We start from the raw sequence: 27,925 nt of genomic DNA, 5'->3' as shown, positions 1-27,925 counted from the left end.
GTGACATGAGAAAATGCCTGATATAATGTAAAATGAAGAAAAGACGGGATGTAAAACTGTATATATCCTATGATCTTATTTTGGTAAAAATCATGCATATTTGGAGAAAACGAGAAGAAATTTCAAAAGGTTGTTTTTTTTTTTTCCGTAGAATGTTAATAGTAGTTATTTCTTAGTGACAAGATTACGGATGATTAAAAAATTTTTTTCTCTATAGTTTTTTTGTACTTTACAAATTTAGCCACAGTAAACATGCATTCCTTTTGTAATGAGTAAAAACAAACATTATTTAAAAAGTAATGCAGCTTACCCATAAAACACGTTTGTTTTCAGTTGTAAGCAGCTATCACTTCAATAGCTAGTAACATTCCTACTCATCAGTTAATTAATTCATCCAGTATTTCAGACCCCCAACTGTGTTCTAGGCACTACGCAGGTCTTAGGAATACAGAGTTGAATAAAATGGAATCCCTACCTTTAAGGAGCTCACTGTCCGAAGGAAAAAAACGTGTGTGTGTGTATCTATATAATTTGTATCTGTATCATTGGTACCTATATCATCTCTATCTCCATCTCTATCTCTGATCTTTCCCACAGTAAAGATAAAGGTAGGTAAAGGCACGGGAGGCCCTGAGTGAGGGCGAGAAGTCAGGCAAATTCAAACAGTAGGTGACAGCTTCTACTATTTCTTCTTCGCCCGCTGATGCCCAAGGATCAGGGTGTCTCCCTGAGCGGTGGCTGAACTACGCACGTGCTCCCCAGAGGCGCACACACCTCTGTTCTCCTTGGCCAGGTTGTCCGCCATCTCCCAGTAGTCATAGCTGTGCAGAATGCTGTTGGTGATGCTGACGTGGTTGGCTGCCATCTGGTGGATGCGCTGTGGGATGCTGACGATGGTTGACGGGGACAGGGCGTTCCCATTGGAGAGGCTCCCCTGAGAGCCCACGGAGCTGGTGGGGGAGGGGTTGGGAGACATGGGGGATGGGGTGCCAGTGCTCCTGGAAGGGGGAGAGCATAGGAAAACAAGGGGGAGAGGTTGGTAGGGCAGCCCCTCAGGGCACTGCAAGCGGAGGAGCACCTTACCCAGCGTCATGCAACATCTCATTTATCACCTTCACTTTGGAAAAATGAACTTACTTTCCACTGGCCCCCCACGGAGATGGGGCTTGGGCAGCTTTAGATGAATTCTGCAGGAAAATAAAAACATTGACAGTGAGTACCATCTGCTTGAGCTTAAACAGCCCACAATAACATGTTCTCAGGTGACCGCTGAGAGAAGTAATGGCTGACATTGTAGATAAAATGCAGATTCACAGAAATTGGATCTGGGGAGTTTTTAATTACTAGGCTATTGGCTTCCTCTCTGGAAGATAGTGGGAGGCAGCTGCCCCCTCCCGCTGACACAATGAGAATATCTTATTTTTAAATGTAGGGCATATTTGCAGAAACTGTCGACATATATTTAATGCCTGAAAATATATGAGACATCAGCTGTTACCATTTTAACTTATGAAGCTTAAAAGTATTTCTCTTAAAGGAAGTTGCTCTTGAATGTTTCTAAAAGAACAGATTAAAACGTATTTCCTTAACAATAGTGAATTCAAAAATTCTGATTTATTTAAAAGTCTGATATAGGATATGCTGCATGAGCCAGTTGTCTGCATCAGGCATTTAAAAGACATTTTTGCCTTTGGCAAGGAAAGCTTCTAAATGTACAGATAGATTTCCTCCCTGAGAGCCCAATAATGCTTTCTTGGACATAAGTCTATGAGACTGTTAAGGAGAAAATGGACTTTATAATATTGAATTTTCCCTTCCAGAGACAAGAAAATAGCCTCAGCCTGGTTCCCCAGAGACAAAGTGTTTCTTTTGGTTAAAAAGAACTTTATGAAGTGGTGACTGATTTTTAGTTTTTAGTGGAGGTGTTATCAAAATGGTAAGAAATGGCCTTACACATGAGAATTTTGCAAAATTGCCTTCAGGCCTCTTCCACTACCACTAAAGTCTTGTGACTATAAAAAAAAACATGGGTGGGGACAAAGGCCTTTTATTCAGAGCCAGCTATACTGATAAAACTCATTTTTTATGGACCAATTATCCTTGTTTCCTAAAGGTTTCATAATCTCTGAACTTGAAGTAGTATTTAAATAGCCTTTGATTTAGGGTATCTACCAATACCTTCTAGGGGAGAAGCTCTGATATTTAAGCTGTATTCTCTATTCATTCTGTACAGTTTCATGGACTGCTTACAGACATTAAGAACATCTTGGATCCCTTAAAAGTTCTGCTGTAACCTCTGTGGCTTAGAGTTCAGATTCCTTCTTTATTCAAGCGTTTTGCTTGACTGTAATAACTCTCTTTAGTATTAGCTCTTGGATTCTAAATTTTTGAAAACTACTTATCTTGACCTTAGGCGCCCAAAGTAAAGGGAAAGGCTTAGCGTCAGTACTTGTCATTATGACTGACGACCGTCAATGGACCAAGACAATGGCTTAGCACCTGGTCACTGCATGCATGACCAGGAAGGAGACAGCACGCTGGGTGGACATCGCCCGCGGAATGCCCAGCACAGCTGGCTCATCTGAGATCATCTCCAAGAAGTGGAGGTTGGGGATTAAAGATCGAAAATGATGGTTGTGTATCTGACAAACAGCCGGTGGAGGTAGAAATGGCGTAATTTCTTGTTTCCACAGTCAAATGGGCAGTGAAGAGGTCCAGAAATCTCAGATGAATTATTCACAACAGTACATCAGAGGTTTTCTGGTCTATTTTTCCCGCTTTTTTTCATTCTCCCAGTGAAAATGACTTCATTCTCTGAGATAGGTAAAAGTTACTAGCACGGTTTACAATTCTATCCTTATACGTGCACATTGCTACTGTTCTAGCGCCTCTGGGTTCTAACAAGCCATTTCTTACCATTTAAAATAACACCTTTATGAAAAATTAAATTAGCTACTGGAGATAGCTAAGAGGAAGTTCTAAGGAGTTACTTCTCAGAGGAAGAAGCTCTAAGTGAACATGAGCAATTTATGTTAGCTATAAAGATGGATTTGCTAGGACACTGGGATAGGTAACGGGATCTTCCTTCTCTAGAGGCTATAAAAATACTTGGACACAGGCAGAGGGATAAATTAGATGGGCCCTCAAGGCCATCCTCTGAGCCCTGAACACCACGGGTTATGTCATAAATGGGGTTCGTGTGGATATCAGCTCCTGTATTATCCCCAAAGCAATGGATTCCACCTTGAAAATGTCCTTGACAGGGAGACAACTGGGTACAACATGTTGCCTGTTAGCTAGACAGTACCTTGAAATAGTCGATAAGTGCTTTTGAATACTTTACAGCGTGATCCCTTTTGAGTCGAAACATCCGCCAGTACAGGAGAGCCAGACATCGGTAACTGCAGCAGAAAAAGAGAAATAGGCCCCGAAAGTATGAGTGGGCCCTGTGTTAATAAGACTTAAAAACAATCTTGCTGTTCCAGATGCACTCAAGGTCTATAGCACGGTAGGCATCTGACCTTCCTATTTGTTCAATGTTAACTCAAGATTTCAAGGAGTTACTCCATAAGTATATCACTTCATATAAAGAAATATGAATACATGAAGAATATATATAACTAAAGAATATAAATATGAAGACATAAAGCAGCTTTATTGCTTCTTTGTTGGGACTGAGGGGCTTGTCATTTTCTTCTTCCACCACTAGGAGACAGTCTCTCTCCATGAGAGGAGGGAGGAAGCTCTAGCACACAGCTCTCACTGCTTACTGGGTGCATTTCAGGGCACAACTACCTTATTCTGATTTGCCTTGACACCCTGGACTTCCGGCAGCGGCTTTGCTAAAAGAATAGCCAGCCCTTTCACCTGTTTTTATTCCCTTCACTACCACTGTACTGGACTATAATTAGTTCAAATAAAGTAACAGATATGAATGTATTTTATAAAAACAATACTGGGAGTAGTCACTATTTTATGTTACAGTTTATATATTTGTTATTTACATACTAGTATTCTATTTTATATAATATTAACTAATCATTGTTAATTTATTAATCCTAATAAGGAACTTAAAGTTTGAAAAGAGCACAGAAAGCATTTCCTGAGCCATACCCACTTCTTTTTTTAACATCTTTATTGGAGTATAATTGCTTTACAATATTGTGTTAGTTTCTGCTTTATAACAAAGTGAATCAGCTATACATATACATATATCCCCATATCCCCTCCCTCTTGCGTCTCCCTCCCACCTTCCCTATCCCACCCCTCTAGGTGGTCACAAAGCACCGAGCTGATCTCCCTGTGCTATGCGGCTGCTTCCCACTAGCTATCTATTTTACATTTGGTAGTATATATATGTCAGTGTTACTCTCTCACTTCGTTCCAGCTTACCCTTCTCCCTCCCCCTGTCCTCACCATATCCACTTTTCCTTGGTGCTTTCCACTCCTAATTATTTGCTATCTCAGATCTGGTGTTGACATACTAAAATACCAACATACCAAATACAACTTAGTAGTCTCTTAAAAATTTTTTTTCAATTTTAATTTTTCAATTTATTTTTTATTTTAATACAAGTTTTAAAGGTTACTTTCCATTTACAGTTATTACAAAATATTGGCTGTATTCCCTGTGTTGTACAATACACCCTTGACCAAGAGTCTCTCTTAGCAAACCAAACTCCAGAGGATGTGATGATGCAAAACTACTGCAGACCCTCTCTTTTGTGTATGTTGCTGTTGTTGTTGTTATATTATTTTGAGATTCGATTCTCCAACTTGCAGATCAGGTTCTAAAGTGGAGTATGAACCATCAGAGAAAAAGACATTTTGGCTCCCCATCACAGGAGGAACCAACAGAGAGGGGTCCTGTGATTTGAGGGAGTGCTAAGGAGACGTCATGGGGAAAATTATTATTATAATCATTATCATTGTCATCATTATAGAAAAAAAACCCTATTACGTGTTGATTAACATTTAAATATTGCTTTTATTATCAAAGTGGAAAGAACTGCTCCTCAGTTTAATGTGTTGAGAACTTGAGTGCATCATCTTGATTCAGTTCTACTAATCCCACATGTAAAGAGACAGATGAATTATTTTGATTGCCTCTAAAATGTTAAACACAAGAGATTACATTTGGCACAATTCACATTCAAATGATTAAAACACAGACTTACCTGATTTTAAGACACACACACACACACACACACACAGAAAAATGGGTCCTTGTGCCATGGACCTGTTGGTTTTCAATCACTGTGAATTCACCTCATGCACAGGACAGCAGGGTGCAGGCTCTCCCTGGCCACCATGAGAACTGCCTTTGGTTTGGTGGGTCAGAAGCGCTAGGCAACCATCATGCGTTTCAGCACCTGGTTTGCCAGTGAAGATGTACGAGGCTGGGGAGGCTATTTTAAGCTGATGTGATGCACTTACCATAATGCAGCCAGCTGTTTATCCTCTGGTGTGGCATTGGGGCCTGAGTGGGTTTTTAGTCTCATAGCATATCTTAAAAAAAAAAGGAAAGAAAAACAAAAAATTAAAGCTTTCTTATTAACAATGGAACATCTTCTGGGATGGAAGGTCTCTCTGCCCAATACTTAGTTTTTCATAGTGCTTGCTGACAGTTCTTTCTTAGAAGCCAGCTGAGGCTGCCCCATTTTCTCTAAGCACGACATGATTGTCATGACTAGAAAATGGCTTTTATGACCATCTAGCAACTTTCTGCTCTTTAACAATACCAGTCCAAACGCTACAGATGGTCAAGAGTGGTATCAGTTCAAGCATTATCCACGTATATGGTGACACATCCATTTTTACAAATTCTGATTTATGGCTGAGTGGCTGACAAGATGGGAGCAAAGGTCAATCCTTCCAGGCCAATCTCCAGAAAAATTTTTATTCCTTGTACTCAGATGAATGCTTGGATTTATCCCTTTTTTTATTGTTATGGAACCTTACTTTGACAGTAGTATAACTGTCCTGGATGCATAACTAGTAGATTTGATGAACTTTACTCAATCTCACTTATTTCTCTGAACCAGAGGTCTATGGCCGTTCCTTTCTCCAATAATATACCAAGTTACTTGCAGACTCTTGGACAGAGCTGAGGCAGTATATGGAATGGTCAGGGAGTCCTGGGTTCAAGTCCTTATAGTTGTGAGAACTTAGACAAATTAACAGCTTTAAACCTCCATTTCCTTATTTATAAAATAAGATGAGTACTGCTGATCCCATAGCATTGCTGTGAGGATTAAGTGAGAGAGTGTTTGTAAAGTTCTTGGCATAGTGGGCTGGCTTATTGCAAATTGCTCAAGAAATGATACTGTTATTACACTATCTCCACAGCATGCAGACTTGTAGTGTTTTTTTTTTTAAATTTATTTATTTTTGGCTGCGTTGGGTCTTCGCTGCAGTGCGTGGGCTTCTCACTGCAGTGGCTTCTCTTGTTGCGGAGCACGGGCTCTAGGCGTGCGGGCTTCAGTAGTTGTGGCACGCAGGCTCAGTAGTTGTGGCTCACGGGCTCTAGAGCGCAGGCTCAGTAGTTGTGGCGCACGGGCTTAGTTGCTCTGCTGCATGTGGGATCTTCCCAGACCAGGGCTTGAAGCCGTGTCCCCTGCATTGGCAGGTGGATTCTTAATTACCACGCCACCAGGGAAGTCCCTTGTAGTGTTTTTGAGTGTATCACTTTGCTTAGTTTTCATAGTGGTTTCTCCGGGTATTACAAGATACATATGTGACTCATCACAATTTATTGGTATCAATATTTTCTACTTTGCTTGAAGAGCTGAAACCTTACTTCCATGTCACCGCTATTTTTTTTTTAAATAAATAAATTTATTTATTTATTTATTTATTTATTTTATTTTTGGCTGTATTGGGTCTTCGTTTCTGTGCGAGGGCTTTCTCTAGTTGCGGCAAGCGGGGGCCACTCTTCATCGCAGTGTGCGGGCCTCTCACTATCGTGGCCTCTCTTGTTGCGGAGCACAGGCTCCAGATGCACAGGCTCAGTAGTTGTGGCTCACGGGCCTAGTTGCTCCGCGGCATGTGGGATCTTCCCAGACCAGGGCTCGAACCCGTGTCGCCTGCATTGGCAGGCGGATTCTCAACCACTGTGCCACCAGGGAAGCCCCATGTCACTGCTTTTAAGTAACACTGTCTTGAGCATCACATGGTGGTATAATTTTTGTTTCAATCATCGACTATGATTTATAAAACTCTTGAGGAGGATAGTTTATTGCATGTACCCATAGTTCTGCTCTTACATTGTTTTTCCTTCCCTCCTGTTGGTCCAAGATTCCTTCTTTTGTCACTTCCTTTCTGTTTGAGAAACTTCCTTTAGCCAACCTTTAAAGGCAGGTCTGTTAGAAACAAAGACTTTTTGTTTTCCTTAGTCTGAGAATGTTTTTATTTCCCCTTTATTCCTGAAGAATGAAGTCTCACTGAATCTAGAGTTCACAGTTTGACAGTTTTTTTCTTTCAGCATTTAAAAAATGTTGTGCCACTCCCTTCCGGCTTCCATGGTTTCAGATAAGAAGTCCGCTGTTATCGGAATTGGTGTCCCCCTATGGGTAATGTGTCATTCCTCTCTCGTTGCTTTCAGGATTTTTTTTTCCCTTTGTTTTTAGTTTTCAGAAATGTAGTTTTGACATGTCTTGGCATACATTGCTTTGGCTGTTTATGCTGTTTGGGTTTTTCTCCACTTCTTGAATCTGTAGGTTTATGCCTTTTGCCAAATTTGGCAAGTTTCAGCCATTACTTCTTCAAAATATCTTTCAGTTCCATTCTCTCCCTCTCCTTCTGGGACTCCAATAATGACATGGAGGTTCTACTGTCATTGTGCTTTAAGCTCTATCCTTTTTTTTTTTTTTTTTTCAGTCTGTTTTCTTTCTTTTGCTCTGATTGGGGGGTAAATTCTATTTTCTGTTCTCAAGTTCATTGATTCTATCCTCTGTCATCTCTACTCTACTACTGAGCCCCTCCAGTGAGATTTTTATTTGTATATTTCTCAGTTCTTTAATTTCCATTTGGTTCTTTTTCAAAACAACTTCTATTTCTTTGCTGAGACTTTAATTTTTTGTTTGTTTCAAGAGAATTTGTAATTATTTGTTGAAGCATTTTTATGATGGCTGCTTTAAAATGCTTGTCAGATAATTCCAACATCTGATTCATCCTGGTTATTGGTGTCAACTGATTGTCTTTTCTCATCTCAGTTGTGGTTTTCTTGTTTCTTGGTATGATGAGTGAGTTTCTATTGTATCTTGGACATCTTGGCTATTATGTTAAGAGACCCTGGGTCCTGTTTAAATCTTTTCTTTTAAAAGGAAGTCACCCTGTTTAGGTTTAGCAGGCAAGTCATAACCTACTTCTGTGGGCTGTGGTTCCATTTACAATTTAATTTTCAGAGGCTTTGTGGTGCAATTTTGATTTGTGGTGGCAGGGTTCCACCGGCCAGTGTCCCCCAGTCACTTGGCGTCCTTTGGTGGAGAAAGGAATTCTCTTGCCTACTGGGACGAAGAGCACATCCTAAGCTGGGTACCTGTGGCATGATCCCCCTTGGGAGTGCTCCCAGCTCCCGAGTGTCTCTCAGTGGGGGAAGGAAGTCTCAAACCTGGTGGGCAACATGCAGATTCAAGTGGTATATTAATGCTGTTTTCTAACTCAGATAAGAAAAACTCTTTTTTATCTTAGTTTTTGGAGTAGTTTAAGGGATTCTATTCAATCATTTAGAAAATGGATTGTGTTTTCCACCCACGCAAGGTCCCATCTCTGGTGTAGAGCGGGTGTGCACATCAGGACCTCCAGTTTATTTGACATCAGGCTTTTATCGTTGTTTGGATTTATTTGTTTGTTTTTTTAAAGTTTGAATGCCTTTAGGCAAGCTATGCAGTTCACCAGAGGCCCTGTGACTTGCTTATTTGTTCATTCCTCAAATATTCACTGAGTACATACTATGTTCTAAGATCTTTCCCAGGGATTATGACCACATTAACGAACAGATCAAACAAAAACCAAAAACATCCTTCTGTCTGAGGCACTCACATTCTAGAACACACTATGGCTTTGTGCCTGTCCACTTCCACCCATATTCTTCCATGCCTGCCTGTGGGCATCTGAGTCTGTGCCTTATTCTGAGGAAGAAATGTGAGAATCTAGGATCTCTTAAAGTAATTTTTTTTTTTTTTTTTACTATGGCAATTTCTTTTCTTCACTGCCCAAAATGCTGTACCATGTAAGAAAACAGTATGAAGGAATCACCAATACATTGGTGTAATAGAAATATTTTAATGAGAAAAATGGTTGGACAGTGTTAACTTTCAAAACATTCTTCAGAGGTGCTTTTTGAAGATGATGTGTTCTTGATACTGGGATGACAAAGTCAAAGGCTGTCATCCTTTCCTATTTCCTGAAGGAGAGTAGTGTAAAATACCAAGGAGCAAACCTGGGCCAATGCATACCAAGAAGGTTAAATTTAGGATGACTAGAAATCTTCCATCTGGAATGGTGAGACATGGTAAACCATATTTACTCTTAGGTTGCCTAGAATTCCAGAATTAGAAAAGTCTCTTAAAGTTAGTTTTGGGAAGGATTATTTCATATAATGGGTATTAGACATTATCCCAAGCAGTTGAACCAGCTAAAGACATAAAACATATGATGAAGGTTCTCAGTAGTGTTAATGGATGAAATTCCCTTAATGGTTCATTAAAGAGACATTAAGGATGTGCCTTTCCATGTTGCCATCATGGAAGACAAAGAGTCTCCCACCCAGGTCCTTGCTGTGCCCCTGTAAGAAACCCTGCTTCTGTTCACACTACAGGTCTTAACCCAGGCCGGGGATGGTGCTCATGTCCAAGTCTTAGACCAGAACAACGCCAGCACCTTTTCAGATAGTGCGTCGTAGGATGGATTTCCTTTCCTAAAATCCCCCCGAATCTTCTTTCCTTTCATTAAATACTCCTGAATCATTTACTGATGAAGTTAGGATTTAGATTATATGAATCTGGATCAGATTAACAAAAAAAAAGCAGCATGGAGATGAAGTGAATTCAAATTCTGCCACCTCCCAGCTGGGTGAAGTAGACATCTCACATCTCCCTCAGATTCAGCTTAATTTCTGCAGCCAGTGGGGTTAGAGGAGCTGCCGCCACCCCCCAGCACTCACACAGAGAGCGAAGGAGGCAGGCTCTGCAAAAACGTCTTGCAAGATTGTCCGTTCTTATCTGGGGGATGAACACTGGTTCTTGGTAGCTGACAGTGCAGGCTGACATTCTTTTCTGTGTTCACAGCACTTACATACATTCCTCCCTCCACCCCCAACCCCTGCCCCCAAGCAAGAAAACGCAGCGCTTACCTGATGAGCTCAACTGTTTCTGAATACATTGTATAAGGAGATTTGGATTCCATTGGGCCCTGCTCCATTGCATTTCCACACTCAATGAATGACAAGGCTGCTTCGGCATAGTTCAGAGCCTTTCCAAACTTTTCCACCTGATCAAGAGAGTTAATACAGTGTCCTCCTTAGGAACAGTTTTTCAAACAGCGTTGTCACATAATCTATACACTTTGAGAAACCCGACTTTGAAGTTCCAAACTCCTGTGAATGGAGCTGAGAGAAGACAGAAACAGGGTAATACCTTCTCTAGGTATTCTCGCAAATTGCTACTGGTTTAGGGTAAGTGAGTAAAAAGGTTATACAGAATTATACCAAATCCACATCACAACTGCCAATCGGAATTGTGCAGAACTTCACGGTTGCTTTAATTTCTGTTGCCCTCTTTCCAACTCCTAATGGTCTGTCAACTTCGCTCCTTGGTCCTCACTGCCGTGCTAAATATATATCTACGTTCATAGGCCTGACTCCATGTAAGGGTTTTCACACTTTTGGGGTATATTCTCACTTTGATGGTTTAAGGCCTTCGTTATTATCTTTTACACTATTTCTGACATTTACATCTCCATGCCTTCCTTTAAGTATGTATTTTTTAGTTGTTTCGTTAGCAGGTAGAACGTCACCCTAAGGGTGAGGGTGAGGAGAGAAAGGGAGAGGAGGTAAAGCTCAAGGCATGATTTCAGCTTGAAGGACACAACGTTGAAAATTAATAAAAAATGACCTTCTGGGATTATAGGAGGTACCTACATTTATGTTAATCTTTACCCATATCAGTGAGGATAACGAAGCATCAGCTTTACGTTCTTAGGTTCTCATACATCTAAACGTACCCATCAGGTGCGTGCATGGTTCCGTGTGTTCTTCCTCTCGGTGCGTGATGGCACACTCTAAATTTGAATTGCATCATCTCCCCAGTTTTCAAACATTCATTCATCAATCAAAACAGAATCACACAGATACTCTTAACTACTGATCTAAGTCTTGCCTCTAAAAAAACCTCTCATTATTCATGACACCTCAGGAAAGGGAAATGTAGAGCAGAATTCTCCCGCATTAGCAAGTCAAAGCTTTAAACAGCTTATAACCCTAAGAGGCTATAGAGCACTGTTTCTTGGCAGTGCTTTCAGATTAAGGAAGTCATTTCTTTCAATAAGTATTTGCTAAAGCACCTGATTCTGTGCGGTCTGTACTTGACACACAAAAGCTCCTTCCAGGAACATATACGTGGAGAGAAAAAATGTGCACTCACAAGAGAGCTCAAAGTGCAAGGCAGTCTGTGATTAACTAACCGAATGCAAAGCAAGGAGTCCAATGCCAAAGACAGGGCAGGAAGGGAGCAAGTGATGGGGCTACAGGGAGGCTGGGGAGGAAACTGGGAAGGAACAGTATGATTTGGCTGAATTTGTTAGGAGGACACTGAAGGTGTGGGTGTGCGTGCGAGTGCGAGTGTGTATGTGTGAGATGTTGTGAGTGTGTGAGTGTGAGGTTCCGCAGGTGCAAAGACCTGCCAGCTGGCACGAGTCAGGTGTGCTTAGAGGCGGCAGGGGGCCAACATGGCTGGAGCAGGGTATCGCTGGGAAAGGCCAGGTTGGGCAAGATGACACTGACTGAGGAAGCCTGGTAAACCTTGGATGATTCAGGCAGGAAATTTCATTCTGCTTTAAAATTCAATGTGACCATGCATCGGTTTCTTCGGGTGACCAGAACTCTCCATCAGACTGTGGGATTGTGAGGACAAAACTCTACCTCCTATTTCCCTTCTGTATTTTCTGATACCCCGTGGTTATTTCTCTGTACACCAGTGGACCTAGGCAGTGAGCTTCATATAAAGAAATGCTTGGTGGGTAACATCAGTAGCGTTGGGGGGTGGGGTACAGTTATGGTTTAGGCATCTGCAACCCTGGAATAATACTCTGAAGGTCATCTGAAATGCCTTATTCACCTCCAGCGCCCTGATTTCACTTATGAGCACTGGAGGGGAGCAGAACTAGAATTACTAGACAGGAAAGACTCCCTTTGGATGAGATCTTCTGACAGAACAACCATATGATCTCTCTTAGAAAACACCAGAAGTTTTCTAACTCTTGCCTGAAGGCTTTAAGCTTTCTCAAATAGATTATCCAAGTCAGAAAAGTTACTCTCTGAAAACATCAAATCATACAACCTCAGGGTCTTACGTGCAGTGTAATAGTTTCTGGGTTGTCCAGATTCATAGGAAACATTCATTTTGGCAGGTACATATGAAGAACACAAGTCTTTTTGAAAAGGGATTTGATCCTGGGACCAAGCCAAGCGTTGGCCAGGCCAACAAGGGAGAAATATGCAAACTTGGGTGTTTTGTTTTTTTTTTTAAGGAAAAAAACTATTACCACCCACTGACTCCATTGCCTCTGGTTCCTATTCAAACTTTAGGTCTAAACTGAAATCTTAGTTTATCCAGGGCTTCCTCCCAGTCAGACATTATTGGTCGAGGTCATAATTTACTGGGCGATGAGCACTGGATTATATAAACATTTTTGCCTTGAACAGACCCAGCCATCCTTGTAATAGATTTTGTAATGACCCCAGCTATGCTGCCCCAGTGATGAAGCTGCGGTACAAACGTCATTTGGAGGAACGGATCTGGAGAGAAAAGGTCTTACCATTGCATCTGCTTTATGCTTCATTCGCTTAGCTTCTTGCATAAAATAATCTGCACTGCGTGGCCTATGAGGAGAGAGTGATACGAAACGTCATTACTGGGCACGTGCAAGATCTTTTGAAAATATTCTTTCCTTTGCTCACACTTGAAGCACAATTTTAAGACTCTTCTTACGATGGAATCAAGTTTTTTTTTTTTTTTTTGCATTTCTGAACTACTATAGCCTATATGTAAAAGACTACGATTATATTTCTCTTAAGTTAACAATTCAAAACACACTCAATATATGCAGATAAATATATACATTTACAGTGATTTTTAACATGGATCCCCAGTACCTAATTTGTGAATCAGATTTTTTATTGCACGGTTAAGAAAACAAGTGCAAAATCTTATTTCACAGGTTATTTACACAAAACAATCCCTCTTTAATGTAAAGATGGCAGAGATACCTCATAATAATTGTATGGATATGTACAGGTGAGTATATTTCTGTACCCTTACGAAAATCAGTGTTGTTTGTATGCATAAATGGTACCTAAAATTGCTTGTATCTCTGTATCTAGTTATTTTAAAGCTTTGCAATGAAAAATGAAAAGAGGTAATGCTGTATGATTACATTCCAGTTGTAATAAAGTTAACTGTAAAATGATATCTTCCTTGTCACAATGCAAACATAGCATGTATTCTCTCTAATTCTGGTAAACATTAACACCAGACATGGGCATTATTAAAACAATAACCCTGGGGCTTCCCTAGTGGCGCAGTGGTTGAGAGTCTGCCTGCCAATGCAGGGGACACGGGTTCGAGCCCTGGTCTGGGAAGATCCCACATGCCGCGGAGCAACTGGGCCCGTGAGCCACAACTACTGAGCCTGCGCGTCTGGAGCCTGTGCTCCGCAACAAGAGGGGCCGCAATAGTGAGAGGCCCGCGCACCGCGATGAAGAGTGGCCCCCGCTTGCCGCAACTGGAGAAAGCCCTCGCACAGAAACGAAGACCCAACACAGCCAATAAATAAATAAATAAATAAATAAAAAGATTACTAAAAAAACAAAAAACAAACCAAAAAAAAAACAATAACCCTGGCCAGCGCTGACTCTGCTGGAGATGGAGGGAATTCATCCAGAGATGGATCTGAGTGTGTGACATGACCCAAAGTTACACTAAACTACTCAGCAGACAGTAACTTTAAATGCTTCATTGGATAGATTTTTTTTAAATCTACATACTTTAGGTACCATCAGCATAAACTTGTTTTGCATTGTGGGTCTTTATATAATCAATAAACTTGACCTATTCATGTACCCACCATAAGCCAGGACCCCCTGAATGGGAGATAAGATGTAAGCAGTAATATTAATCATGAACTGTTTAACCTATTTAACACACTTATTTTGGACTGCCTTCTTTCAGCTGAAGGGTCTTTTCCCCAATGCAATATTAGGTAGTCAGAGCATCCTTTTATCCTAAGGGGTCAAAAGGCTTAGAAAAATCACACATACCATGTCAATGACATTACCATCTAAAACTATAATCCTCAGTTGAATGGTTTTAATCAATCAATCAAACAAATAAACAAACCAGGATCAAAGCAAATACTTAGTTTTGGGTCACAAATCACAGAAGCAAGCAAAAGACCTTGGTTTTCTGTCTCTTCTTCCGCATAAAATATTGTCAGTACTGTGGTAACATGCTGGGAATTTTTAACTTTTCCAACAAAGAAATGAGGAACATGGCTGCAGGATTTCCCTAATGTGCATAATGAAACTCTCTCTCTCGATCATGAGCCCTTCACCATTTTTCCTGCCACGCAGGCCTGGACTCTTTCATTCATCATGATGGGTCTTCATTGGTGGGTGAGGCCTGAGGTTTCCTTCAAAGGAAGGCCCTGCTCTGACCGGCTCTTCTTGCTCTAGTTTATTTCCTCAATGTTCACGCTTCTTCCATTTGAATGGCGTTTTCGTTGACTTTCATGATGGTTTATTCTTCTTGGTCCACATATTGACCTTTGAACACATACTAGCTATCTATGGGGTCTCTGATGCCGACTGTGGCTATTTACATTATTTTTGTTCTTGTTTTTGTTGTTTAATGGACTGACAATTTTTCTGAGCAGTTGCAGGCTCAGAGCAAAATGAAGTGGAAAGTATGGAAAGTTCCTGTGTACCTCGCGCTTCTGCATGTGCAAAGCCTCCCTCACTACCAACATCCCCACCAGAGCAGCACATTTGTTACAATCGATAAACCTAAACTGACATATCATCATCACCCAAAGTCCACAGTTTACATTTGGGTTCACTCTTGGCCTTGCACATTCTGTGGATTTTGAGAAACGTATAGCGACACGTATCCACCATTATAGTATCATACAGAAGAGTTTCATGCCTTAAAAAGCCTCTGCAATACCTTTCGTTTGTCCTTTTGCTGAATGCCCCAAAGCCGAAGACCAGACCTACCTCTGCCCAAACCCAGATCTGACTCCTGAGCTTCAGATGGGGTCCTGGAGCCTATTTGTTCAGGACACGAGTTCAGGCATCTCCATCCATCTCTCCCCCACTGTTATCACATGTTATGAATGCTCCCTTGTAAACATCCCTTTCTTTCCCCAGTGACCATAGCCACCAAGTCTAGGCTTTCATCACCTCTCCAGGCCTCTAGTTTCACACCCATCCAATCTATTCTGAGCTTTAACCCTTGACCAATGTTTGTAAAACGTGGCTTTCATTATATCACCATCCTACTCACAGACCTAAAATCCATCTCCAGGGCCTATGAGATCCAATCGCAGTTCAGGTCTCCAATAATCTTGCCTAACCCTCTCAACCGTACCACTCACCCACCAAGTCCCTCAACCGCAGCCAGAGCGGCGTCCTCACTGGCTGGCATGCCATCGCTGTCTCAGAAGCTCTGCTCATCCTTTCCGTCCTTCCTGGAACACTCACCCTTCTGCTCATTCATTAAGTGCTTATGACGAGCCAGACGTTACCTGTCCCTCAAATTCTTAGGCCATAAGGCCTTCTTGGTAATTTTGGTCCATGCTCAGCTATGTCTTTCCTGATCTCAGATACCACTTCTTGTTTACACTTCACTTCCAGGCATTTGATTACCTTCTGAGCTGTCCTGGGCTACAGTCACTGCATGTATGCAATTTTGCAGCTGGAGCATTTTCAGCGGGGGCCCTGTTGTAGATCTCTTTGATCTTCCCCACCCTGTAGTTTTAGGTACATGGCAGAAGAGAAATGAACCCCCCCTTGCATTCATATTTTGAGTTTCGAAGAGAGAAAGAGAGAGTTGACTTCTGATGGGGTGCAGCCTCGAAGCCAATGAGCCAGAGAACATCTCCATGGCAACCTGAAATTCTCCACATCATTATCTGTCCCACACTCCAGTATAGGAATTTGGTCATTTTTCTCTTGCCCTGTTTTTTGTAGACCTTGTCACTAACGGATGGTCATTTTTTCAAATGCATTTCGTTTTCATGAAAGAATTACTTTGGTAATAAGCAAAGGCATCTGCTAGCCTCCTTAGTTACCCCTGGGGTGGCAGTGGCACCTAATTCCTAATACGGGTACCTTAATCAATGCTGTCTTTACCTGCAGCATGTAAATGTATTCTTTAAACCTGAGATGGAGACTGAGTCACAAACTCTCACAATAGTGTAGGTGGATAAGTAACACATCCATTTTCTGACTATATCACAGCAGCTAAAACATTAACCTGAGATGCTGAAGAAATGTACTATCAGGGCCTGTTTAGGATCACATGAGAATTCGCATCTTTGCCTCTAATGGAGGGCTTATTACACTGAGTCACTGAAGATTGCCTGATGATTGGTCCATTTTTTTTCCTTTCAGGTGATTTCTAGAGCCACACTCCTAGATCAGATCATTATCAAGGCAATGGGATGATGGGATGTCACCCAGATTGTCCGGCAAGGCAGTGGACACGTGCTGTCATGAAGGCATCACTCTGATGGTGACCTTCAAGTCAGCAGGAGAGTAAAATTGCTCTCACCATTGTGGCAGTTACAGAATATAACATGGCACAGGCACTAAAATGAATCTAAAGATTGCAGCGTTCAAACTGATTTTTCATCGAATGTTCTTTCTTTTCTTTCACATGGAAAACTTAGAGTTTTGCTTTTCATTGTGATCATAACGTTCTTCACATCGTTTCTCACAGCGATGGTATTTGATGATGATACATGAGCAACCCTAAGAAAAGTACAGTTCAACATCATGCATGTAACTAACCGTGTCTCTGGGGCTCTTCAGAAACTGGGCTTGAGCGATCCAAAAGCCAAAGCCGAGCGACGTGTATCTTCGTTATAAGAGCTCTCAGCAGCAAAAAAAATGGGAGCACTTGATCCAGAGGGAATGCGTCCTCATCACCTCCCACTGCCCCCACCTACACACGGAGCCACCTTAGTTCTAAGCAGCGGCGGGGGCTGAGCTACCCTAAAATTTCTTCTGGCACCAGCGTATTAGAGCAACCTCGCTCTCTGTTCTCCTTTGTGGCTGAGATGGCGTTGAACGCTCTCCCACGGAGAGGCTGGCAGGCTGCTTTCTGTGATTCCCACCTTTGTGAAATGCACCTCCTCAGCAGAACCAGACTGTTTTGTGAAAACTGGCAGAGATGGCGAACTCAACGTGTCTGAACAAACAGGTTCCTTGGCATAGCAGAAGTGGGGATCATTTTCTTAGGGAAGTTGAAATCCAAATCAGACAACTAGGCAACTGCACACCAAATGAATTCGTCATCTGATAGCCTGTCAGCTTGTCATTTAATAAGTCCCCGAGGTGTTACTGTGGCCCAAGCTGTGAGGTACTTTCTTTACCAAGAAGAACGTGTAAGAAGTGAGGTAATTGTTTTTCATGCACTGAGTAAGTGAATGCTGTTGATGAGGGCATTGCACAGCCAGGGACCCCGGTGCTGCCGTTGGCTTTATGAGTGCTTCCCGAAGGAAGCAGGAAGACTGCTTTTCGGCAGCAAGGATTCGAATGTAGCTTTTGTTTCTACACCCTTGATGTTGCCTGGGACCCCCGAGTCCCTGGCTTCTCAGAAACATAAGCAATCACTCATTGTGCCTCCTACAGGCCACAGGCTCTTGCAGGTGACTCCTCTCTCGGCCACACATAGAAAACGGCGTGTGCTTTTCAGGACACAGGCTAAATGGCAGGTTTTTGTCACGTGATCATAAGCAACTTTCTATCGAAATGGAGATGCATCAATTTGATTGTTGTTCTTCTCTGGGTGTGATATTTAACAAATGAACTTATTTACAAAACAGAAACAGACTCACAGACTTAGGAAACAAACTTATGGTTACCAAGGGGGAAAGGGGGTGGGGGAGGGATAAATTAGGAGCTTGGGATTAGCAGATACACACTCCTATATATACAATAGATAATCGATAAGGACCTACTGTAGAGCACAGGGGACTCTACTTATTACTCTGTAATAACCTACATGGGAAAAGAATCTGAAAAAGGATATATGAATATGTATAACTAAATCACTTTGCTGTACACCTGAAACTAACACACCATTGTAAACCAACTATACTCCAATATAAAATCAAAAATTAAAAAAGGGCTTCCCTGGTGGTGCAGTGGTTAAGAATCCACCTGCCGATGCAGGGGACATGGGTTCGAGCCCTGGTCCGGGAAGATCCCACATGCCGTGGAGCAACTAAGCCCGTGCGCCACAACTACTGAGCCTGTGCTCTAGAGCCCGCGAGCCACAACTACTGAGCCTGAGCGCCACAACTACTGAAGCCCGCGCGCCTAGAGCCCGTGCACCGCAACAAGACAAGCCACTGCATTGAGAAGCCCATGCACCACAAGGAAGAGTAGCCCCCGCTCGCTGCAACTAGAGAAAGCCCACGTGCAGCAACGAAGACCCAACGCAGCCAAAAATAAGTAAATAAAATAAAATAAACCATGATAACTGTAGAAAAAACGACTGATAAAAAAGAAAATTAAACAAAAAAGATAAAATCATTTTAACAAGCCCTTAAAATGATCAGAGAGCTCAGATTTCAATCAGGGAGATCTAAAAGGCCTTGTCCCCAACTCCTGCCCTCCCAACACCCCCAGCCAAGTCCTTTTTTTTTTTCCCTTTCTTTCTGTTTTGGTTAGAAAAAATAAAAACCTGGCTGAGAGGGGTTTCATAAGGGAAAAAATTCCATATGAAGAACAGAAAGGCACATGAATGGTATATCAGGAAAGGTGGGGTCCAGCTTTGAAGCGACTGGGAAGGGGAGCCCCTCGGGAGAGGAAGCACGGCCACAGCAGGCCCTCCGTGGGCGCGCCTTGCCTTGATGTAACATCACCTACTCAGGGATTTCAGTTGGTGTCCTCTCACTCAGTCATCTGGCCTTTCACATACAGGAATCTTCCACCCTCTATAAAATTAAAACCCTTTTTATGAGGGTTTTAATTTTTTAAAGGGTTTTAACCCTTTTTATGCGGCTGCTGAGCACCCTTATATCACAAATGCCGACTCCCTCTTCCTGCCCCGCCAGCCACATCTCACAGGCCAGGGCTTCAGCACCGCCTGGCGAGGGGGTCTTTTCTCAGCGTAGGGAGGTTTAAGTAGTTGGGCTCCTGGTATTGGTGCCACGGGGACAGATGGGACGTCTGGTGGTGTGGCTGAATGTGATGATCGTGACTGACTCTTCCTTGTGAAATGTGGGCAAGAGACAGCACATCCTTCTGGAAACAGCAGGCAGGGCTGGCACCCGGGGTTCTCTGGCTCCTCGGCACAGCAATATGGCACGTGGGAAGAGGGGCCAAGCATTTCACCACTCAGCTCTGCTCCGACGCCTGTACTGAGGACTTCGTGACACAGCTGTTCAATGGATTTTCCACCGCCAAGAACTCCCCTGTCACTAATTATGACACCAAGTAATTTACAGCTCACGGCTCTGCACTAATAAGATCCGTTTCTAGGCTTTGAGCTGAATTAAGTGCTGTCACTCATGGACATAAATCCTTACAGATTTTTTTTTAAACAAAAGTTTGGTAATTACACCAGTGTCACCTTAAAATCAGGGCTCTCGAGGAGAGAAAGCGGTGCACGGCTAAACGTCAGGGGTGAGCGTGCAGGACAGGCTGACCTGGATCACAGTTTTAAAACAAATTATTCGGTTCAGTTCCATCTACATCCTGAAGGCACCAACTGGTGCCTGTTGAACGGGCAAGTAACCTAGGAAAAGGGCCTGGAAGCCCGTGAATTTAAATTGACTTGCACGTAGTAGATTCCTTACATTCACAGAAAGAGAAAGAAAAAAAGATGCAGGCATTACCCCCTGGGAATGTTATTCTAATTCAGCTGGGGTCATTCAACAGTTGTTATTTGAGTGCCCACTGGACTCTCGTGGCTGTTGTCTGAATCGCATGTTTATTCAACCGTTATCGAGTATTTATAATACAAAAGGATGAGTTTACTTTATAAACAAAAGCTACGTGATGTGGCTTTAAAAGTTACATGACAGGATGGCATCTGTTACTCATTGGAGCGCTATAACTGGATTTCCATCAACTCTAAATCATTCCACTGCTAATTCTCTAGTTCTTTCTTTCCTTCTGGTGGCCTCTCTTTGGTCACGTCACTGCCTGTTGACACTCTAGTGAGGAGAAGTCAAGGAAAATGACAGGAGCCAGGTCATGGTCCTTGAAGCTGGTGCAGAGCAGAGAGGGAGCAGGAGGCAGCTAAATTTGTGGTCCCAGGGAAGCTTCCTGGAGAGGCCACCCTTGTGCCTCCATCTTCCCTCAATTAATAACTGAGAATGAATCAGTCATATACCTTTGCTCCTACCCCTGGACCTCAGGACACACCAACTGAACCTGGGAGACACTTTACATACTTTTAGGTGACTTCCTAGCCCAGTGATCTCTTTTTCACTATTATCATTATTTTTTAAAGTATTTATTTATTTATTTGGTTGCACCGGTCTTAGTTGTGGTAGGCGGGCTCCTCAGTTGTGGCACATGGGCTCCTCAGTTGTGGCATGTGAACTCAAAGTTGTGGCATGCATGTGGGATCTAGTTCCCTGACCAGGGATCAAACCTGGGCCCTCTGCATTGGGCGCGTGGAGTCTTAACCACTGTGCCACCAGGGAAGTCCCCCCAGTGATCTCTTAACGGACATATTTTTATTGTTCCAATGAAGAGACAATGCCTGTTTTTGCTTTTCAAGCTTGAAGAATCTTCCCACGACTTTCTCAGTTCAGCGGTTAAGCGGTTGTTTGAGTTGCATGTTTCTCTTACTGTCATGGATTTCAAATCAATTGGGACACGTGGCAACTGGAAGATGTCTCTCTCTCTATGATGGATATGAAAGAGTGCTTTTTTATTCTATTGTATCTTTATCCATAAAGGGAGAAGCATTGTATTGTAGCTGTCAGCCAGAAAAATTACACACATTGCTAATGGGAAGAACGAATGATAACAGCCTCTTGGTTGATACAGATAGGGACAAAATTATATTAGTTGCAGTCTCAGCAGATTGAGAAACATTTCCTCTTGTAAACAGTCCAAGACACTGCAGGTAGAAGTATGACCATTTAGTTGTTGCTGTTTCAGACTTAGCTTTCTGGTCCATACACTGGAAAATTCCTTACATTTTAATTTCCCATACATGTGTGTGTTTAAACACCATGCCCTTGATACATCTGATGCTTTGGGTACCTTACTGTCAAATGCATGTGTGCTTGATCATGTTGTAGATTATGACTGCTTCTCCTTCTTTTTTTTTTTTTTTTTGCTCCCTGAGTCCAGATCTTCTATAATACCTGCAACTTTCTTTTTCCTTTTAAATTTATTTTTTATTGAAGTATAGTTGATTTACAATGTTGTGTTAATTTCTGCTGTACAGCAAAGTGACACAGTTATACATATATATATTTACATTCTTATTTATATTCTTTTCCATTATGGTTTATCTCAGGACATTGAATCTAGTCCCCTTTGCTATACAGTAGGACCTTGTTGTTTATCCATTCTATACATAATAGTTTGCATCTACTAACCCCAAACTCCCACTCCATCCCTCCCCCTCTGCAAGCTTCTTGAGATGAATAAGGGCAGTTTTGGGACTGGTAAAAATGACAGGTGGGCTTTGAGTGATGTCTAAAGCCCCGTTTCCATTCTTATAAAGACTTGATTTGTAAGACAAGTATAATTGTTTTTAATTCCTCAAAGAACTGGGTTGCAGCCTGAACGATATGGAGGCTGACCCATCCATATAACTACTTCAATTTGCTTCTTAATATTAGGAAGAGCATCTTTAATTAAGATGAAAATCAAAAGATTGCTATATCTTCTGAATGCAAATTTCCACACTGTCATTAAACACAATTCTAATCTCCTGTTTTTGCAAACGGTTAAAGCTCCCTGGAACAATTTACACCACCAAACCCTAATTATATATGGAGTTGACCGCCTGATTGTACTCCCATTACACGCCCCCCACCCCGGGGATTAATTACCACCTCCCTTGATGCCCAGGGCAGCGGCGAGGAGGGGAAGGGGAGATGCTGAGGGTCAGGAGACAGCGTGCTTGGGGTTGAGTGCAGCTGCGGCAGCCACGGGAAGAGGAGAAAAACACACGTCCTCCTGGGCCACCCTTACACTTTCGTAAATCCAATGATCTGGGAACGTGTTCAATAAAGAAACAAAAAAATGTGGATTTGGCTTTCAACCCTCAAAGTCTGTGCCCTAAGTAGCTTAATGAAGTCCAAGCAGGGCTTGAGGACTACAATTCGGTATTCTTGTTTCTCGGAGGTGAATCAACTGATGGTGTCTATACTCTGGGTGAAGTTAGGATTGGAAAGTAGGACGGGAGGGAGATGAGGGTGGAAAAGTCATCACCACTGTGCCGAGCTTTCAATTCTCCAGGTGATCACGCTCAGGAGAGACCATCTCACTGGATCTCGGAAGAGCCTGTCATGACAATCACTTTTTCTGATTAGGAAGCTGGGACTCAGACACATTCAGCACCATTTTATTTTCTGACTTTGGGTGAGGTTCGTGGCTTACAGTCTGTCCCCTCAGCCAGACTGTCAACAGTCAGAGAGCAGGGTGTTCTCTCACTGGCGCCCGCTTCTCCAGGGATTTAAGGGCGTGCCTCAAACAGACACACACTGCACGCTTGGTGAACAGCTAAAATTGAAAGGAGGATTCAAGCCGAACTCTTGAAACCATCCCTGCCGCCTTCCAGGCTTGTCCTTGACACATATTTTTTCCCCAAGAGCCTAAATAATTTTCAGTATCATGTTATCATTTCTCATTTGTCATTTTCAGCATCTCCAGAGCATTCCAGGATGTTACATTTATTCATTTTCTTTTGTTTCTCCTCCTCTTAAATTGATGCCGGGAACGGAACTAATACTTGGGTTTCAGTATTAGGATTGGGAGATGGATGACAGGATATTTTCTCCTGTATAAGAACTATTTACACTTTTATAAAGACTACAGCATTTTAGAGAAAAAAAAGCTTTCAGGAGTGAATCACTATTATTCTTTGCCTGTTATAATGTACAAAAACAAAAAATGCTTCTCTTTCTGGTAGCATACAACCCCAAATGTAGGGGCTTAGAAATATGACTCATTGATGCCATTTAGCTTAGTTTTCTGACATCCTGGATGCAACCCTGTTAGCACTGGTTGTTCCATTCACGCAGAAGCCCCCCAGGACTCAGGGGTACACTTGGAGTGAAGCTGCAATTCCCTTCGAGAGGGTGACATTTAACAGATCAGATCACATGACAGAAATGGCCACACTGTGAATGAGACGCATATTAAACCATCTCCCTGCTCCCACTGATCTGGCCTCACCATATCAACCAAGAGTCCACACTTACATGTCATCGAAGATGAGTTTCTGCCTCTTGCAGTCCCTGTGGCCGTTGGAGCCTGGAGACCATGGCTCTGTCTGTGGCCGTGACTTGTGGAGAACGTTGTTTTCAGAATTGTTGTGAGCCGCTTTCTAAACAACAAACAAACACACCTGTATTTGAGAAACTGGCCACCTGGCTGAAGGAGCAACCTGTTAGAATCGCTTGTGTTCTGTGTCCTAGGTTAGAGCTGATGGTGCTTTCTTTGTTGAAATAAAGAAGAAGAAATACTTGCATTACAGGTCTCAAGCTGGAGGCTTTTACATACGTCGTCGAATGTCATTCCCACGACATCAAAAGGGAACTCTCAGTGTGCCCACTCAGGCAGATCCAGATCCTGAACTCGCCCAAGCTCAGATGGCTATTGTGCGTGGAGGCTGGGGGCTTAGGATTCAGGCTCCTACTCTTCCCAGTTGGCTAGACCCATGGTTCTCCAAATGGACTGCATCAGAATCACCATTAACACACAGCCAGCTGGGCCTCACCGCCAGCATCTTTGACTCAGTACGTCTGGGGAAGAGCCTGAGAACATGCATTCCTAACAAGTTCCAGGTGATGCCGGTCCAGGACCCAAGCTCTCAGAACCGCTGAGCTATAATCATCCCTCACAAAAGAGGTCACTCAGGTCACAAGTGACTGGTTCTCATCAGCTGTCTGTGAAGAACAGGAAGAGCCAAAGGCAATCACTAGAAATGATTTAAAATGTGTTTTAAGAAGGAACACTCTTGATCTGGGGAAAAACTGAAACATCCTTTTTCCTGGAGATACAGACATTATAGAGAGCACCTATGGTGTGTTGAAGGTCTGGATCATAAAACACCCCTTTTTTAGTTCGGAAATTCAAATGGATTCCTCTGAAATAATTAAAGTGGAGTGTATATCAATGCTTCTTTAAATATGGACCGATTTTATGCGTAGATCAAGCCTCCTTGTTACGAGAGCCTCCAGGACTCTGGGCGTTTCCTTTCTGGCATGCAGGGTAGTAAATAACGGATGTGTGCAAGCCCTGCTCTAAGTGGCTCTCCCCAGCTAGACTGTAAGCTATCCTGCAGGCAGAGACTGAACCCGTTAGATCATCAATGCATCTCTGTTATGTAGCAAAGTGCCTGGGACACAATAAATACTTCCTTGATAAACACCTGTTCAGTGAAAGAATGCCTCAATAAAGTCTATAATTGGTTTACGATTCTCTGCACATCATAGCTGCTTGTGATTGAAGGATCTAGAGGCAAAGAAAAGTTGTGTTTGGTTTAAAATTGGAATTGTTAGCTTTTTATTTGTTTTTTCTAATATGGTCTTCTCAGATTCGTGTATCCTAGAACTAAAGATAATTGCTCCCAAATGAGGGTGCATAAAGGGGTTAATTTCCTGATGGTTCAGTAAGATTTAGGCTCTTGCCGGACCATCTACCAACTTCTTTTGCCTCTTTAATTCATGGAATAAAGCATGAAATGCTGCCTTCCCCCACTTTCTTTGCAGAGTCCTATTGCCAAGTCTCATTTCTCCCTGCCTCACAAAGCCCCACTGGCTTTGAGAGGCACAGGGGGGAGAGTTTGGCATTAAATAATGTACCCGGAGGACGCACGGTCCAGGGCCGCCCGCTGTTAGATGGAGGGTGGCAGGAAAGAGGAACTTACATGCAGTGTTAGCTGCACAGGGGTCCATAGGGGTTGGGTTCTTTAGACGGTTCTGCCTCATTTAAATCTTACACCACCGTCTTGCAAATGAAACAGGCTCAAGAGATTAAGCAACTGACCCAAGGTCACATGGTGACTAAGCTATGAGGCTAGAGGTGAACCCAGGTTCCCAGGGGAATACAGGGTGTTGGAATCACCCTTGACAAAGTCACTGGAAGGGGGGTGGTGGCAGCTGTCCCACACTGGCCACTGAGGCCAGCGGGGAGCCCTGCAACTTTGGCCTTGGGCTCCAATCCCAGCTTTAGCTCTGCCCCAGGGCAAGAAATCTTTTCAAATATAAAGATTGGTTGGTCCAAAACTCCCAATTTACTTTGTCCTGGGAGAGTTACATTAGGGCTAATTCTTTTCAGGATGGGAAATGAAGTCCTCCAAAGAGTGTTCCTAAGCAGAAGAGGCTTAAAATGCCTCCTCCGTTTCTTTGGCAGCTGCCTGTGCAAGAGGCGAAGAGCAGCTGCTTTGCCAGGTCTTCCCAGACCAGCATTTAGGGCTGCTTTGCGGGACCTTGCTGGTCACCACGTATCAATGTAATCTTCCTCGACCAGGACAGGCTCCCATTGGTAATCCACCCATTGGACCAAATGGAGGTATGATGCCTCCACAGCCAGGCATCCCACAGCAACAAGGAATGAGACCCCCAATGGCGCCTCACGGTCAGTACGGTGGTCTTCCTCAAGGCACGCCAGGTTACCTTCCTGCTGCTACGCCGCCATGTGGGCAGGGACCGCCAATGGGGCCCCCTTACCAAGGTGGGCCTCCTCGACCTCCGACGGGAATGAGACCTCCTGCAATGTGGCAAGGTGGTTGTTACTGATCTTACGTCATCCAGTCTAATAGGTTTGGAGATTAAACCTGTTCTCAACTTGTGCTGTTTATACAGCCAAGCTTTCTGTCAATAAGGCCTCCTGTGACTTTAACAAACATTATCTTCCCACATACCAGAAACTATCGGACATTTATTTTACCTGGGAAAATTTACTTGGAATAATAAAGCAAGAGCTTTTCCTGAAGTTGCAATTAAAAAAAAAAAAAAAGCTTGTGTTCGGACTGTGCTGGGCTAGAGGCAGAGTAGAGGGGTGTGCTCATTTTCACTCGTGTTTTAATTGGGGCAGAAGAGTGTCAGCGTACCGTGAGGTCTCCACCATGGGTCTGCAGCTGGTTCTCAGCCTTATGCTTTTTGTTGGAGGAGGCGGAAGTGAACAAACCATTGCTGTTGGATCTGCTGGGGGAAGTCAGGTCCTCGCCGGAGTATTTGTGTTTAGATGCGTCGGAGAGGGGTGAGGTGGGTGACCGGAGCATTTTTTCATTTTTATTTATTGGGATGGCCAAGCTGTAAAAGGAAATCACAGTAATGGAATGTCACACACTCAGCACATGGCAAGGTAAATGTTTTATATGTGACCCTCCCATTTAAAACCTGCTGGTAGGAAGACGTTTATTGGCATTATTATGCCAGGAAACGATTTTATGGCATTAGGACCATAACAAACAATAAACAAATTTCGTTCATTGTTTCTTTACTCGTCCTCCCAGAAAAAAATAGTAATTCTGGAGTTAAATGACTAAGCATAATAATAACTTCATTTCCCAAGTTTTTCATCCAAGGATCTCAAAATACATGACAAACAACTTACTGTTTTCCTAACAAGTGTAAACAGCAGGTAACGGGAAACTCAAATTATACACGAGATCTCCACTTCCAAAAGGACTTTTGCTAACACCTGAGCTTGTACTAATTATTATATGGAGAATAACAGAATCACAGAATAACCAAGCATGAACCCACCTTCTAATTGTTAAGTAGCCAGGCACTGATCAGAATAAACAAAGAATAGAAAACTGTCATTAGAAATGACATTTTCTGATTCCTAGCTCCTTATTTTACCTTCCAAACTATTGTCTATGCCTGAATATAAATCCCCTCGCTGCCAAAGACCATCAGAGAAGGGAGTCATATTTGAGTCTTTGCAATGTATATTATGTTGATAGGGCTCTCTCCGTTACTTTACTTTGAAACAAAAATTGGGGGAAGACACATTAGCCTCAAATAAACTCAATCATTGCTAATTTGGGATGCTTCTAGAAGTCAACTGGTAGAGTCAGTTAAAATAAATTCATTTAACAAAGATTTAGTCATTATTCCTGTAGTTGTGACTTCTTAATTGCATGTGTTGACTACCACTGCAAACAAGCCATTAAAGTCACTTTTTATTTTTAAGCAATTTCCTTAGTTGGTGGTCACAGCGTAGAAATTACAAACACAGGCCTCTAGAACAAATGAGAAGCCAAGGTTCTTA

The 27,925-nt window shown here is 42.6% G+C and overlaps 1 protein-coding gene across 4 annotated transcripts in view; it reads right to left on the bottom strand.

Moving 5' to 3' along the window:
• AFF3 (ALF transcription elongation factor 3) overlaps positions 1 to 27,925 on the bottom strand; it is a 561,375-nt gene that overhangs the window by 5,831 nt on the left and 527,619 nt on the right. For all 4 annotated transcript variants that reach the window (XM_082356113.1, XM_082356114.1, XM_082356115.1 and 1 more), the window contains 8 exons: positions 26,757 to 26,958; positions 23,902 to 24,026; positions 13,036 to 13,099; positions 10,355 to 10,491; positions 5,437 to 5,508; positions 3,308 to 3,401; positions 1,138 to 1,187; positions 775 to 998 (listed from right to left, as the gene is read on the bottom strand). In XM_082356113.1, coding sequence (XP_082212239.1) covers positions 775 to 998; positions 1,138 to 1,187; positions 3,308 to 3,401; positions 5,437 to 5,508; positions 10,355 to 10,491; positions 13,036 to 13,099; positions 23,902 to 24,026; positions 26,757 to 26,958 — 968 coding nt within the window. The remainder of the gene's footprint in view (positions 1 to 774; positions 999 to 1,137; positions 1,188 to 3,307; positions 3,402 to 5,436; positions 5,509 to 10,354; positions 10,492 to 13,035; positions 13,100 to 23,901; positions 24,027 to 26,756; positions 26,959 to 27,925) is intronic.

The sequence above is a fragment of the Balaenoptera borealis genome (genome assembly GCF_965194805.1).
Source record: "Balaenoptera borealis genome assembly, chromosome: 15".
In the NCBI taxonomy this organism is placed as follows: Eukaryota; Metazoa; Chordata; class Mammalia; order Artiodactyla; family Balaenopteridae; genus Balaenoptera; species Balaenoptera borealis.
This window is presented reverse-complemented; position numbering and strand designations above follow the sequence as displayed.